The sequence below is a fragment of the Bufo gargarizans genome, chromosome 7 (assembly GCF_014858855.1).
Source record: "Bufo gargarizans isolate SCDJY-AF-19 chromosome 7, ASM1485885v1, whole genome shotgun sequence".
In the NCBI taxonomy this organism is placed as follows: domain Eukaryota; kingdom Metazoa; phylum Chordata; class Amphibia; order Anura; family Bufonidae; genus Bufo; species Bufo gargarizans.
Genome location: NC_058086.1, coordinates 124,494,448 through 124,510,149, shown reverse-complemented (window position 1 = coordinate 124,510,149; position 15,702 = coordinate 124,494,448). Strand labels below are relative to the sequence as shown.

At 40.6% G+C, this 15,702-nt stretch overlaps 1 protein-coding gene across 1 annotated transcript in view; it reads left to right on the top strand.

Moving 5' to 3' along the window:
* The window catches only part of KCNT2 (potassium sodium-activated channel subfamily T member 2), a 1,405,312-nt gene that overhangs the window by 767,268 nt on the left and 622,342 nt on the right, over positions 1–15,702 (top strand). Inside the window, exons 12-13 of the mRNA XM_044301880.1 lie at positions 10,220–10,283; positions 10,734–10,842. Of these exons, the coding sequence (XP_044157815.1) occupies positions 10,220–10,283; positions 10,734–10,842 (173 nt within the window). The remainder of the gene's footprint in view (positions 1–10,219; positions 10,284–10,733; positions 10,843–15,702) is intronic.

Genomic DNA, 15,702 nt, shown 5'->3' with positions numbered 1-15,702 from the left:
TATGTAAGACTGCAGCCAAAGACAAAAGGAGAAGGTGAGGATTGATAGTAAGCAGCTGTTGGTGGGTGATTCCATCATAAGAGGTGTGAAGTTTGAGGAGAATGGTGTTGTGAGGTGTCTCCCTGGTGCTACCGCTAGCAGGGATAGACGACGGATCCTTAATATTGTTAGCAAAGCAGCAAAGGGAAGTGGATGTTATTCTCCATCTTGGGACAAACGATCTGGCTTGCAATGGGGTTTCAAAGGTGAAAGAAGCTTTTCACACACTTGGAAAGGATATACGGGATGTTGCATCAACTGTTTCATTCTCTGCAGTTTTGCCTGTGCATAACCTTCATCATGACAGGAAGATGCACATTAAGGAATTCAATGTATGACTTGGTGAATGGTATCTGAACCAAGGGTTTGGCTTTGTGTCTCATATTAGCTCTTGTTGGAATGGAAAAGAACTATACAAGAAAGATGGTTTGCATCTTTCTCTCAAGGGAACGAATGTCCTCGGTGAACATTTTCAAGTATTTTCTAAGAAGCATTTAAACTAGGAAAGGGGGGCAAAAAAGTGATAATCCAGCAGTCCGACTGCCCCCCGGAACAATGCCAGAAGAGGCCAGTAGCACAAAGGTTAAGAAATGTGAGTCTTGTCTACAAATGCTCGCAGTCTAGGGAACAAGATCAATGAACTTGAGGCTATAATGGCATCTGAGAATATAGATGTAGTGGCTGTTACTGAGACGTGGTTCAAGGGAAGTAATGACTGGGATATATCAATACCAGGGTTCTCTCTATACAGGAAAGACAGAGAAGGCAAGAAGGGGGAGGGGTGGCCCTGTATGTGAAAGATAACATAAAATCTAATTTGATACAAGTTAGCGAGAACAATTTAGAGTCAGTTTGGGTTACCTTGCAGCTTGATAATCATAAGGTAACTCATGTAGGTGTGATATATAGACCACCTAGCCAAGTCAAAGGATTAGATAGTCTACTAGTTGAGGAAATAGCTAAAATGACATTGAAGGGGGAAGTTATCATTATGGGAGACTTCAATCTTCCAGATGTAAACTGGAAAACCAAAATAGCTAGTTCTGCCAGGAGTACAGATATTCTAAATTCCCTACTGGGATTATCTCTACAGCAAGTAGTGAAGAAGTATTCACAAATGGGAATTTGGTATCTGATATTACTGTAGGGGAAAGCTTGGGATCTAGTGATCACCAGTCAGTGTGGTTTACTATAAGTACAGTGACTGAGTCACACCACACAAAAACAAAAGTTTTAGATTTTAGAAAAACTGACTTTTCTAAAATCTGATTAGTGGTATACGAGTCCCTATCAGACTGGAACAGTTTCATTGGATTCCAAGAGAAATGGGACTACTTAAAAGTGGCACTATTGAAGGCAACAGAAAATTGCATTAGGCTTGTCAGTAAAAGCAATAAAAGGAAGAGACCACTGTGGTACTCAGCAGAAGAGGCCAAAATCATTAAAAACAAAAAAGATAGCATTTTGGAATTATATAAAAAAAAAAAAAACGAGGATGACAGACAAATTTATAAGATTAGGCAGAGAGAGGCCAAACAAGTTATAAGAGCTTCTAAAGCACAGGCAGAAGAGACATTAGCTCAGTCAGGGAAAAAAGGCGAGAAGGCATTCTCCAGATACATAAATGAAAAAAGGAAACTAAAACAAGGAATTACCAAATTAAAAACAAAAGAAGGAAGGTATATGGAAGAAGATAAAGAACTAGCTGACTGCCTCAATTAATACTTCTGTTCAGTTTTTGCAAAGGAAAATGAAGGAGAAGGACCTCAGTTAGGAAAGAAGACTAATGTATCTTTTGATGCATGTGTCTTTACAGAGGAAGAGGTTCTAAGTCAGCTGTCTAAAATTAATTCAAATAAGTCACAGGGGCCTGATGGGATACACCCAAAGCTATTAAAAGAGCTCAGCGGTGAACTAGCAAAACCATTAACAGATTTATTTAACCAATCACTGGCAACAGAAGTCGTCCCAGAAGATTGGAAATTAGCAAATGTTGGGCCCATTCACAAGAAAGGTGGTAGGGAGGAATCGGGCAACTATAGGCCAGTAAGCCTGACATCAATAGTGGGGAAATTAATGGAAACCATACTTAAGGAGAGGATTGTGGAACATCTAAAATCCCATGGATTGAAAGATGAAAAACAGCATGGGTTTACTTCAGGGAGATCATGTCAAACTAATCTTACTGATTTTTTTGATTGAGTGGCTAAAATAATAGATGGAGGAGGTGCAGTAGACATTGCTTATCTAGACTTTAGTAAGGCTTTTGATACTGTCCCACATAGAAGGCTTATCAATAAAGTGCAGTCTTTGGGCTTGGACTCCCATATTGTAGAATGGATTAGGCAGTGGCTGAGGGACAGGCAACAGAGGGTTGTAGTCAATGGAGTATATTCAGACCAAGGTTTTGTTACCAGTGGGGTACCTCAGGGATCTGTTCTGGGACCCATATTGTTTAATATCTATCAGCGAAATTGCAGGGAGCCTCAATGGTAAGGTGTGTCTTTATGCTGATAACACAAAGATTTGTAACAGGGTTGATGTTCCTGGAGGGATACACCAAATGGAAAATGACTTAGGAAAACTAGAGGAATGGTCAAAAATCTGGCAACTAAAATTTTATGTTGATAAGTGCAAGATAATGCACCTGGGACGTAAAAACCCAAGAGCAGAATATAAAATCAGTGATACAGTCCTAACCTCAGTATCTGAGGAAAGGGATTTAGGGGGCATTATTTCAGAAGATTTAAAGGTAGGCAGACAATGCAGGGATGAGATCATAGCATTAGCAGTGGATGTGCGATTCATTTCTTCTTTTCTCCCATAATTCAATGTATATAATTCTGTCCCTGGATCTGCACTCCTTCCTCTAACCAGGTGATTTTAATTAGCCTAGTATTCTGTAGTAGGGGTTAAATTAGCCTATCATGCTCTCAGTTGGAGTTCCTGTAAGCTTCAGAACAGGTGAGCTTTGACAACTGTTCACATGGTGCAGTGCTGCACGGGGTCCACTCTGCTGATTTTCTGGCTGGTTAGTGGGGCCCAGAGCTAGGTATGGCATGGTCAGGCAGCAGGGGTGCTGTTTGGCCACTGGGTCCCGCCACCGGCCGGGATGGCGCCACAGCGCTGGTGGTCGCCGCGCACCGCCGCACCAATTTTAGGTTAGGACCCACTCATAGAGGCAACCTTGGCGTGGTGAGTGGGCTTATTGCCTTTTGATCAAAATTTAGCATGTAGCATGGAGGTAGTACACATGCACTATTCAGCGCTGTCTCCTGCAGGAATGCAGGGATGAGATCATAGCATTAGCAGTGGATGTGTGATTCATTTCTTCTTTTCTCCCATTAGACAATGTCATAGAGCAGCAGGAAATGCTAGCAGAATGCTCGGGTGTATAGGAAGAGGAATTACCAGTAGAAAGAGGGAGGTGCTCATGCCGCTCTACAGAGCACTAGTAAGACCTCATTTGGAGTATTGTGCTCAGTACTGGAGACCACATCTCCAGAAGGATATTGATACTTTGGAGAGAGTTCAGAGAAGAGCTACTAAACTGGTACATGGATTGCAGGATAAAATTTACCAGGAAAGATTAAAGGACCTTAACATGTATAGCTTGGAAGAAAGACGAGACAGAGGGGATATGATAGAAACTTTTAAATACATAAAGGGAATCAACAAGGTAAAAGAGGAGAGAATATTTAAAAGAAGAAAAACTGCTACAAGAGGACATAGTTTTAAATTAGAGGGGCAAAGGTTCAAAAGTAATATCAGGAAGTATTACTTTACTGAGAGAGTAGTGGATGCATGGAATAGCCTTCCTGCAGAAGTGGTAGCTGCAAATACAGTGGAGGAGTTTAAGCATGCATGGGATAGGCATAAGGCCATCCTTCATATAAGATAGGACCAGGGGCTATCCATAGTATTTAGTATATTGGGCAGACTGGATGGGCCAAATGGTTCTACGTTTCTATGTTACTACATACCAAAAGCTGTCGGCTCTTATGGTGGCGTAGAGCCCTTATTTAGAGAAGTAGGAAAATTTGGAATAAGAGAAGAAGCTGTAAAAAATTGGTTGCGCAACGAGGATACGTACACGCTGTACAAACCTGTTAAAAATCATTCAGAAGATACAAAGTTATGGTTTCTGATATAGATGATCAATGGCAGGCCGATCTTGTGCCATTCATCTTCGAGGCCCTTATGAAGTGGCTTTAGTGGAGATTCAGTGCCCCCATACGTGGGAAACCGTCGGTCCCGAAGATGGCGTATTCTACATCGCGCAATCAAAGTAATTAATAACAAATTTGAATCTATAAAAATACCGCCTGATTAATTGCGGTTATGATACGACGATATTGACAGAACCGTTTTATGTAACAAAATTGCGCTTTTACACGTTCGTGCCTTGTGAAAGGTTAGGCAATATATTGGGCCTTCAAGGTTATTCGCGCGATCGCTCGATCAAGAATGTAGACTCTGAGCACATAGTTTTGTGCTACAACGACTCTAGTTTAACTGTTTTAGAGCGCTTTGTGGATGCTGATTTAGCTCCAACAAAAGATAATGATTCTTTACATATAAAGAGAAAAATTCATCCTAATATTAAAGCCAGATTTTATACAATGTTTGCTTGTACCGACATCATTCAACATCAACTTGTCGGCAATAGTTACGTTCAGCTTTTAAGAACTGTGGAATTAGGCGTTAAAAATACCGAAATAGTAACGCAAAAGTATAACAGACCAGACTATATACCTCTCTGCAAGTGACACTTTGATACCGTTACAATATCGATACTCACGGATCAAGCTAAAACCGTTAAATTCAAATACGGTAAAACTATCGTACGATTACACTTTAGACCTCGCGCTGCGACTACATATTAAAATGTTGACTCAGGGAGTGTACGGAGATCTGGAGGCATATACGCATTATTACATAATGCAAGCCGGTCATGGTTTGGATGGGCTTCACGGTGACAAATTCATGTACGGTTCTGGTCTCGCGGGTTTATTTTGTGGTTTGTTCCGACGAGTCGTTCCACTATTCAGAAAAGGCGTAGAACTTGTAAAACAGCACGTAAAAATGGCCGCTAGGAATATAGCTAAAGATGTTGTCACTACGGCGTTGACTGCCTTTATGGATCGAATAAATAGGCCTGCGCAAACGCAGGAAGGCTCCGGCGTTGTGCAAATTTGCAAGAAAACGCCATAGTCCTGCCAAATTTTAAGAATAAATTATCGCCACCTAAGAGCAACATCTTCTAATCAAATGCTATGGCTTTTGTACATAACGTGTCAGCTGAGTACGCCAAATCAGAGCTGGATATCTTTCAAATACCGCCTACGCAAACAAGTATTGAAAAATCACTTTATGTAGAAGTGCAGCTGATCGCCGCAATCGCCGACAATGCGCCTTTGGAATTCTTCATCTCGGGCAGCGGTGAATATTATTACGACCTAAATAACACTCTGTTGCACGTCGTTTGCAGAATCGTTAGTCCCGATAACACAGCCATACCTGACGGCTCCTGCTTAGCCCTTATTAGCTACCCTATCGCAAGCCTCTTTAACTAATTGGACATAACGCTCGGCGACACATTGATTTCAAGAAGCGACAACCTTTATACGTATAGAGCGTATATAGAGGCCCTAATTAATTATAATTCTCCAACTTTAGCAGCCCAATTTACCGCCGGCTTATTTTATAAAGACACAGCCGGCCATCATGTGTCACGGCTGAGGATGGGGGAAACCCTCAGCTGTGTGATGCTAAGAGATGTCTGGACTCTACTCGGCCAGGACCACAGAATTAGGGAGCAGGTCACCTCCTATTGCGTCCCTAACGCTGACCCTGTCTCCTGTCTGTTTGAGCCGACCTTGGTGGTAGGAGGGCTCATACGCTGGAACCTTATAGTTCCTACAAGCCCTCAAGTCGGCCCTGAACTAGAGAACAGAGTAAGACAACCCACTCCTCCTAGACACGGAGGAGCAGGAGTCTCACTGGCCAAGCAGCATGAAGATGGGGAACCTAAACAGGACTATGGATAAGACAGGAGAACCAACCAGTTCCACACAAACCTGTCTCAGCCTTGCTGACTGGAACCCGTGCTCAGAAAACGCTGTCCACACAACATAAGAGAAACAGCACACACATACGAACACTCAGGAACCAGGACATCCATAGCCGCACTAAAAAGCAAAGACATAGGACATCAACAACACATCACGGTAATAGAACTTATGACCGGAAGGGTGGCCCTTACAAGAAGATGGAAATCACAGGAGGCTGCTACAGCAAAGCATGACTGAAGCAACCTACTGAGCCATGCCAAAGTGAGAGGTTTATAGGCCTAAGAGGCCACACCCAACGGTCAGACACACCCAGTGACTCACACACACTGGGAAGGGAGTTAACCCTTCCAGTACCAGGGAAGGGAAACACCAACTAAAAAGAAAGTGTCCAACACTACAAACACACTGTGGTTGTTGCCGCAGGCAACGACATGGGTGGCAACCGTGTCCTGGGAGTCAGCCCAAAGGCCGGGACACTGCCACCACATGTACTCATCACCAAACGTTGCCACGGGCAACCACAGTGCAGGAAAGGTGTCAGTGCACACCACACAATACACAGAGTGCACACAGACAAACAACAGTTCATACATACACGCACACAAACTCCAAGGGAACCGCACACATACCTGTTGTCTGCGGCAACCGCACTTGAGGCAAACAACATCATGCCTCAAGCTGCGGTTGAAACAACAACCCAAACCGCGGGCAACTGTATGCGGCTCCCAAGGAGTCACGGCCATAACCGTGGCCGTGACATCATGATGACCGGGCTCCCGACGGTCGTAATGCCGGCTTCACCAAGAGAGCGCAGTATACCGCACGCTCTAGAAGTGTGGAATTAATGGGACCCATTTACGCTGATATATTTAATCAACCGAAGTTAATACTGAACGGATTAGGTCTAAAGATAAAATTGACCAGAAACAAAGACACTTTCTGCCTTATGTCCGCCGAGGTGCCCCATTTTAAAGTCCAAATACAGCAAGCTTTCCTGTTTGTCAAAAGAGTACAATTATCGCCCGCTCTGAGAATCGGGCACAGTCACGCTCTGTTAGCTGCTAACGCAAAGTATTCGGTCGATCGCGCTTTGCTTAAAGTGTATAGTATACAGGCCGGAACTCTCATATCTAACCACGAGAATCTTTTTCTGGGGAACATACAGAGAACAGAAATACTAAAGTTTGTGGACAACGAGTCATTTTCAGGTCATTACCAAAGAAATCCTTTGTGCTTCAACCACTATAATGTGAATTATGCGGCCTTATATTTGGATGGGCAACAGATACCCGCAAAACCGTTTCAACCTAATTTCCAAGACGAATCAGCGTCTCGAGAATATATGTCGCTTGTGCATATTTTGGGAAAGCATAAAGCTGACAGCGCTTTATCCGTGGACCCGTGGACTGGTCCGAATTTTTAAACGGCTACACATTGTTTGCTTTAAATTCATCGCCGGATCAAGAACCCGGTGATCATTTCTCACAAGTAAAAAGCAGAAATCTCAGAGTTGTAATTAGAGTCGGTTGTAAACACTATTAACATGATTGTGTATTCAGATCATGAAAACATTATTGAAATACATAACAGATTGTAAGTTTTATATGATTTTCAATAAAAATGAATAATTATGAAATTACACGTGTTATTAAAACTGACTTTCACACCCGTCACATATTTAAAGGTGTATTTCAGTGCGATTTTTATACCTAAAAATAAAGTTATCAACCGCCCAGCGGTCTACATTGTAAATACGGACAATTCGTATAAGCGGGGACGACACTGGACTTTAATTATATTACAGCCTGATGACGTATCTATTTTTTTTTGATAGTTATGAATTATCGCCGTCGAGTGAGCTATTTCCTGCCAATATATAAAAGGCATATCAAAATAATATCAAAGTGATATCAAATCACAAAATGATGTGAAAAGTGGTATAAAAATGTATCAAAATGTTATAAATGGGATATAAAGTGTTAATAAAAGCTTATCATTTGATAAGGACTTATAAAGTGATATAAAAAGCTTATCATTTGATATAAAATTTATATTAAACCATATAAAATGATAGGAAAATCATATCAAAGTGGGAGGCATTTAGGCGTGGTTTGGGGCGACAAGGGGAGATAAATGGGCGGATCTGGGTGGGGTTAGGGTGTTTCTGGTAGGGGTTATGGTGTGAAAAAGGGGGGGGCACCTGTCACTTTGAGTTTAACGAGACATGTCCCACTATACTACTGCCACTAATACACGACAAAAAGGGCTTTAGAACATATACCTGCACCGCTGAGCAGCAAATATATTTTACTTTTACCACTAATATAGGACAAAAAGGGCTTTAGACCCTATAACTGCATAGGTAATTTTTTTTTACTTTTCTACTAATACACAACAAAATGGGCTTTAGAGCATGTAACTGCACCGCTGAATGGCAAATATATTTTACTTTTGCCACTAATACTGGGCTGTAATTTTTCGCACTTCACCAAACAGCTAATATCCCACTAATACTAGCCAAAAAATTATTTACAACATAAAACTGCACCACACAAGGGCAGATAAGATGTAGACATATTTCCTGGTAATAAACCCTATTAATGGTTGTATCAAACAGCACTTGCACCCAATAACAGTTTGCTGGAATTATAGACCTGTATAATGGCAATTTGGGTCTCCAGTGCAGCAAGGTATAATAGGATTGTTCCTATTACCCAGGCTGTAACCTCCCCGACTGAACCCTGTTCAACATAAATGCTGTAGAATGATTCCTCCCTGTCCTTTTACTACACCTTGAATAATCTTTCCCTGCACTTGTAAATCACACAATGAAGTTTTTCCTAGCATTGTCCCTAGCACCTGCTGACATCTCTCCCTGCACTAAGTACACTAGAAAATGGCAGAATCCAAGATGGCTGAGGCTATTTATAGGACAGTGACTTCACAGGACTGGCTGGCTGCTGATTGCCTGCATGCATGGCATTATGGGTGATCCCACCTTCCTAGAGTTCCTCGCTTCATGTCCTCACACGTGCAGCAGCCATTTTAGGAAAAAAATGTGATTCGTTATCACGAAGCGCGAGGAAATTCGGATTCGGTGCAAATCAAATTTTTCCGGAAATTCAGATTGAATTTTACTTTGTCAGCTTCGATTTGCTTATCTCTAATTTTAACAATATGTTTTAAGTTTTAGCAAATCTTTAAACCAGTTTCCCAAGGCCTAGCATGATAAACAATTAGGGAAATAAAATATAATTGTATACCTAAAATTTAGGAATATTGACCGAACCGAGATGATTTCATGCTCTGTCCATTATGCATGTTAATATTGGCCTGTTGGTCCTCTTCATGTCATGCTATGCTACCTAATAAAATTTCAGCATTATTTTTTTCTTCTACTAGCTGAGCAGAATTGTGAAACTTTATATTATCTGGGCTAGAATATGAGGAAATGTATATATTCTTTGGGCCAGAAATGTGGCAACTAGAAAGAAATGTGACTTTTGCCCATTTACGATACACTTGGCATTTGGGGAGATAGATTCTACATAGCCAATAAAGTTAATGTTTTGTGCAACATCAACTGGTGTACAACAGACCATAAAAGTATGCCAGTTGGTATAGACTTCATTTCTGGTGCATGAACCACATGAAATGCAACAAACTTATTTAGGACAGTGCTTCTCTTACAAATTTTGTCACATCTGACTTTCTATTAAGACTATCAGGAGCTCTATACACAGCTTTGTGTTAGGCAGTTGACACCCACTTGCCAACATCAATTTCAGAATACATGTACTTTTTTTTGTCACTCCCCCCCCCCCAAAAAAAAAAAAAAAAAAAAGACTTTTGATAGTCAGGGAAGCAAAAAAAGAATAAAATATCATCACCAAAATTGGCTTGGTCCTGAAGGGGTGATTGTGTTTATCATATGAAGTACTGTAATTCAAATAAACAACAAAACACTATATTTGTGTTTAATGTAAAAATCCCCAAAACAACTATTTAAAAAATCCAGCATTGTATTAAATATAAGTAAGAAGATACATGAATTATTTTTAAAAGCTTTTGCAAGCAGTGCTATAATTTTACTTTTTTTTTTCCAGAATGGATGATGCCGAGGCATGTTTTATACTGAGCAGCAGATGTGAAGTAGATAGGACAGCAGCTGTAAGTAATATTGCTTTATTCACAGTACATTTACTCTTCACACATTATTGCCATAAGTTATTGGTTGCCACTGGACATTAGAGCAGAAAAACAGATGAAGACAGATACAGTAAGTTTACTGTGTCCTTTGTGTCCAGTGTCAAAGGCATTTAATACGGTGATCCCATGACCAGGTTATGTGAATTTGGCATGTGACAATGCAATTCCACTGTTATTCTAATTTTATACGACTATATTTTGCGATGTACCATGCATTTGCTTATGTCCACTGGGCGTTTTTAAGGTACCATTTTATTTTTTGGGGTCCAACCCTTAAATGCATAACCTGTTTTCTAGCCATCATGGTTAATAATCATTATCACTGTTATACAACAGAAACTCTTCCACCAACCTACTTGCTATAATATACAGACTATTAATGCAGTGAACTAATATGTGCTTGTTATTTAGGATCATCAAACAATATTAAGAGCCTGGGCTGTCAAAGACTTTGCTCCAAGTTGCCCCCTGTACGTTCAGATATTGAAACCTGAGAATAAATTCCATGTCAAATTTGCAGGTAATTTTTTTTTTTCAAACTATTATTCTAGTTTGATGAGGGTATAAACAAGAGTAACAATAAAAGAAAATTATACAGTAACAACATTAAAAGGATATTTCCATGTGGGACTTTGATGGCATATCACCAGCATATGCTATTACTGGCAGAAAATTGTGCGTCTCACCTCCGGGATATGCTTCTACGTCCATAATGGGGCCCCCAAAGTGAGGTAGAGTGCACAGTGCATGGCCAACTTGCTCTCTATTCACTGATATGGGAATGCTGGATATGGAAGCAGAGCGCTCATCTATTTTCGGAACTTCCATAACAGCAAATGGAGGATGGCCACTCTGGCATACTGCTTTCCTTTCACTTCAGGGGCCTTGTTCAGGAGGTAAGAATTACACCTACTTAATATATGTGTCATATCCTGGTGATGTGTCATCGCTAGTGTTGAGTGAATCGAGCATCAGATCATCGATCCGAAGTCAATTAATGATATTAATGCTGCTTCTATACAGCATTAAAATGTATGCTTGGAGCCAAACTTGAATTCAGTATTATTTATGTATCTGTAAACATTTAAAATAAGAAATCAGAAGTCTGGTGTGGTATCGGCTGGTACCTCAGCACTAAACCCAACTTCGGATTCCTAATTTTAAATGTTTTCAAAGATGCAGAAATGAATATTGAATTAATTTACCAAAGTCTCGTGCAACTTCAGGTGAAACTAATTTTGCCTACATGTAGGCAAGAAATGTTAATGCTGTACAGAGATTGGTTTTAATGCTGTCTGGAACCTGAGTGTTTGAATGAATCGACTTCAGATGTCTGATTCGAAGCTCAATTTTCTCAGAGTCACAGATGGGAATACCACTTTAATGTTTACCAAGTTAAATAAATATACAGTAGTTCTAATTTAACATCTTGGTTCTATCACATGAAGTCCTACACAAGATAAATACCTAACTTTTGGCAGTGGATAATGTTATTGGATGGAGATTATTAATAAGTGCATAATCATACCCAGCATGAACAATATATTTTAAATACATCTAATTATATTGTAGCGAATGCTGGACAGTATGTGATGTTCAAATGTATAGCAGCTAAAAGGGCACAAAGTGAAGAAAGAGAAACATTAGGATGTCTCTCTAGTTTCCTAAAACAGTCATACATGCAGTGCATAAGGGGAATCTGTTACCATGATCTTGGACTATTATTTGCAGTAATACAGACACTAGAAGTGCTATAAATAAAGAGTCCAGATCATGAAGTACTGCAGATACTATAATAGTCCACCATCATGGTGACAATGCTAGGGTGGGTTCACACTAGCATTAGGGATTCCATTATGGCTTTTCGCTATAACTTGGTTATAACAGAAAATAACAGAATACCCAGACATAATGAAAAACGAAAGCCTTTAAAAGGCATTCCGTTTGCTTTCCGTCCTAATAGAAGTCTATGGGAAAGCATAACGGGACCCAGACAGATCCGGAGAGCAAACGGAATGCCTTTTAAAGACTTCCATTTTGCATTCCATCATAATACAAGTCTATGGGCAGAGGAACATATCCGTCCTTCCAGCTTATGGATTCCATTATTTTATATTCCATGTTATAAACATGTTATAATGGAAAGCGATAATGGAATCCCTAACACTAGTGTGAACCCACCCTTACATTGTCAGTTCACTGTTTGCCATTGTATTAAACATTGGCCAGTGGCCAGATATTGTGGATGTGTATCTAGGTCCATTACTCAGTATAGCATTGCACATTTCCCACTGTTCCATGTTTACTGGCCGTGGCTACTTGTGAGTGTGAATTGCACCACTGTGATTTGTATGTCTCCTCAGTCTGGTTATTGTGAGGTTAATCTCTTTGTGTTTTGCCTAATGTGCTCGTTAAGTCTACTATATATTTTCTAGTGTTCTATGTTAGTGGTTGTCCCTAGTTCTGTGTCAGGCTGCTGTATATTGCTGAGCTCTGTATCTGTTGTTTTGTGTGTCTGGAGTCCTATAACCAGCCCTGGTTGTGCAACTTTCATTTCTACAGCTTTTACTTGTGTACTGCCTGGGCTTTCTAGTTTGTGCATGAATTGAGCTTTGTCTGTCTGTGTGTGCCCTTTTTTTGTTTGTATTCCCGTAGTCCCTGTGTCTGTACTGTGTCCTGTAATGACAGTGAGTGTCTTGTACTTCTTTCTGCCTAACCATCTTGACCAATGTTGTCCAGTATCCACCAAGTGTGAAAGGGTTCCTTCAGCTCTTGCCGAGTGTGACCAGTAGTATTGATCACCAATATTTGAATAGCAAATTTTTATGGCAAATATCGCCACATTCAAAAATTTGCGAATATTTAGAATATACAGGGAGTGTAGAATTATTAGGCAAGTTGTATTTTTGAGGATTAATTTTATTATTGAACAACAACCATGTTCTCAATGAACCCAAAAAACTCGTTAATATAAAAGCTGAATATTTTTGGAAGTAGTTTTTAGTTTGTTTTTAGTTTTAGCTATTTTAGGGGGATATCTGTGTGTGCAGGTGACTATTACTGTGCATAATTATTAGGCAACTTAACAAAAAACAAATATATACCCATTTCAATTATACCCATTTCAATTATTTACCTATTTAATTATTTTTTACCAGTGAAACCACTAACATCTCAACATTCACAAATATACATTTCTGACATTCAAAAACAAAACAAAAACAAATCAGTGACCAATATAGCCACCTTTCTTTGCAAGGACACTCAAAAGCCTGCCATCCATGGATTCTGTCAGTGTTTTGATCTGTTCACCATCAACATTGCGTGCAGCAGCAACCACAGCCTCCTAGACACTGTTCAGAGAGGTGTACTGTTTTCCCTCCTTGTAAATCTCACATTTGATGATAGACCACAGGTTCTCAATGGGGTTCAGATCAGGTGAACAAGGAGGCCATGTCATTAGATTTTCTTCTTTTATACCCTTTCTTGCCAGCCACCCTGTGAAGTACTTGGATGCGTGTGATGGAGCATTGTCCTGCATGAAAATCATGTGTTTCTTGAAGGATGCAGACTTCTTCCTGTACCACTGCTTGAAGAAGGTGTCTTCCAGAAACTGGCAGTAGGACTGGGAGTTGAGCTTGACTCCATCCTCAACCCGAAAAGGCCCCACAAGCTCATCTTTGATGATACCAGCCCAAACCAGTACTCCACCTCCACCTTGCTGGCGTCTGAGTCGGACTGGAGCTCTCTGCCCTTTACCAATCCAGCCACGGGCCCATCCATCTGGCCCATCAAGACTCAATCTCATTTCATCAGTCCATAAAACCTTAGAAAAATCAGTCTTGAGATATTTCTTGGCCCAGTCTTGACGTTTCAGCTTGTGTGTCTTGTTCAGTGGTGGTCGTCTTTCAGCCTTTCTTACCTTGGCTATGTCTCTGAGTATTGCACACCTTATGCTTTTGGGCACTCCAGTGATGTTGCAGCTCTGAAATATGGCCAAACTGGTGGCAAGTGGCATCTTGGCATCTGCACGCTTGACTTTTCTCAGTTCATGGGCAGTTATTTTGCGCCTTGGTTTTTCCACACGCTTCTTGCGCCCCTGTTGACTATTTTGAATGAAACGCTTGACTGTTCGATGATCACGCTTCAGAAGCTTTGCAATTTTAAGAGTGCTGCATTCCTCTGCTAGATATCTCACTATTTTTGACTTGTCTGAGCCTGTCAAGTCCTTCTTTTGATCCATTTTGCCAAAGGAAAGGAAGTTGCCTAATAATTATGCACACCTGATATAGGGTGTTGATGTCATTAGACCACACCCCTTCTCATTACAGAGATGCACATCACCTAATATGCTTAATTGGTAGTAGGCTTTCGAGCCTATACAGCTTGGAGTAAGACAACATGCATAAAGAGGATGATGTGGTCAAAATACTCATTTGCCTAATAATTCTGCACTCCCTGTAGTGCTTTATATTTGTTATATCGAATATTCTGCATTTTTTTTCCATCTGAACGCATAATTCCTCTCTACTTCTTGCTTGTGGGCAAAAGAGAAGGAAGCAATGTCAAGTTCACAACAATACTTAGTGCACCAATCAGTAATCTGTAGTCAGACCTGCTAAAATGATGCAACAAAAATATTCTTATCACTGCCGATTAGCGAAATCGTGAATACATTGGAGCACTTGACTCTATCTTGACTCTATCTGCATATAAAGCTATTCTAATGTTCTGCCATGCCAACCATTTTCTTTAGTCTCAGGAAACTTATACCAGCTTGAAAAATGTAGCCAAAGTGACCCAGTGTATTTCACCTTACAAATTTGCATTATATGATTTTACATTGCCAATTTTTCACATACAATAAAATTATCTTGAATTCGTGAAATTTGTGAATATATGACAAATAGTCTAAAAAATATTTGTGAAATATCGCAAATTTGAATATAGCCCCTGACGCTCAGCACTAGTGACCAGGTTCCTTCAGCTCTTGCTGAGTGTGAATGGTTTCCTGCAGTGTTTCATGGGTCATGGGTATGAAGGGGTTTAGGACCTTCCATCTCCCACTGACTTTGTCATTGGTGCCAATGTGTACCATGACCGCCGGGTCTTCCCCAGCCCCACCCAGCAATCTGTCAATCCGATCCGCAATATGCCGAACCCGAGCACCCGACAGACTACACACTGTTCGGCATTCATGGTCTCGGCGACAGATAACCCTGTCTGTCCGCCTAATAATAGAGTCCCCTACCACCAGCATCTGTCTGACCTTTGCTGTACTTCTTTTCCCATCCTTCCTGCAGCTGTCATCCTGCTGGTTGCTAGGAGAAACGACCTGCTGAAGTGTTGCTGGCCCAGGGCTTTCATCCCTAATATTAGC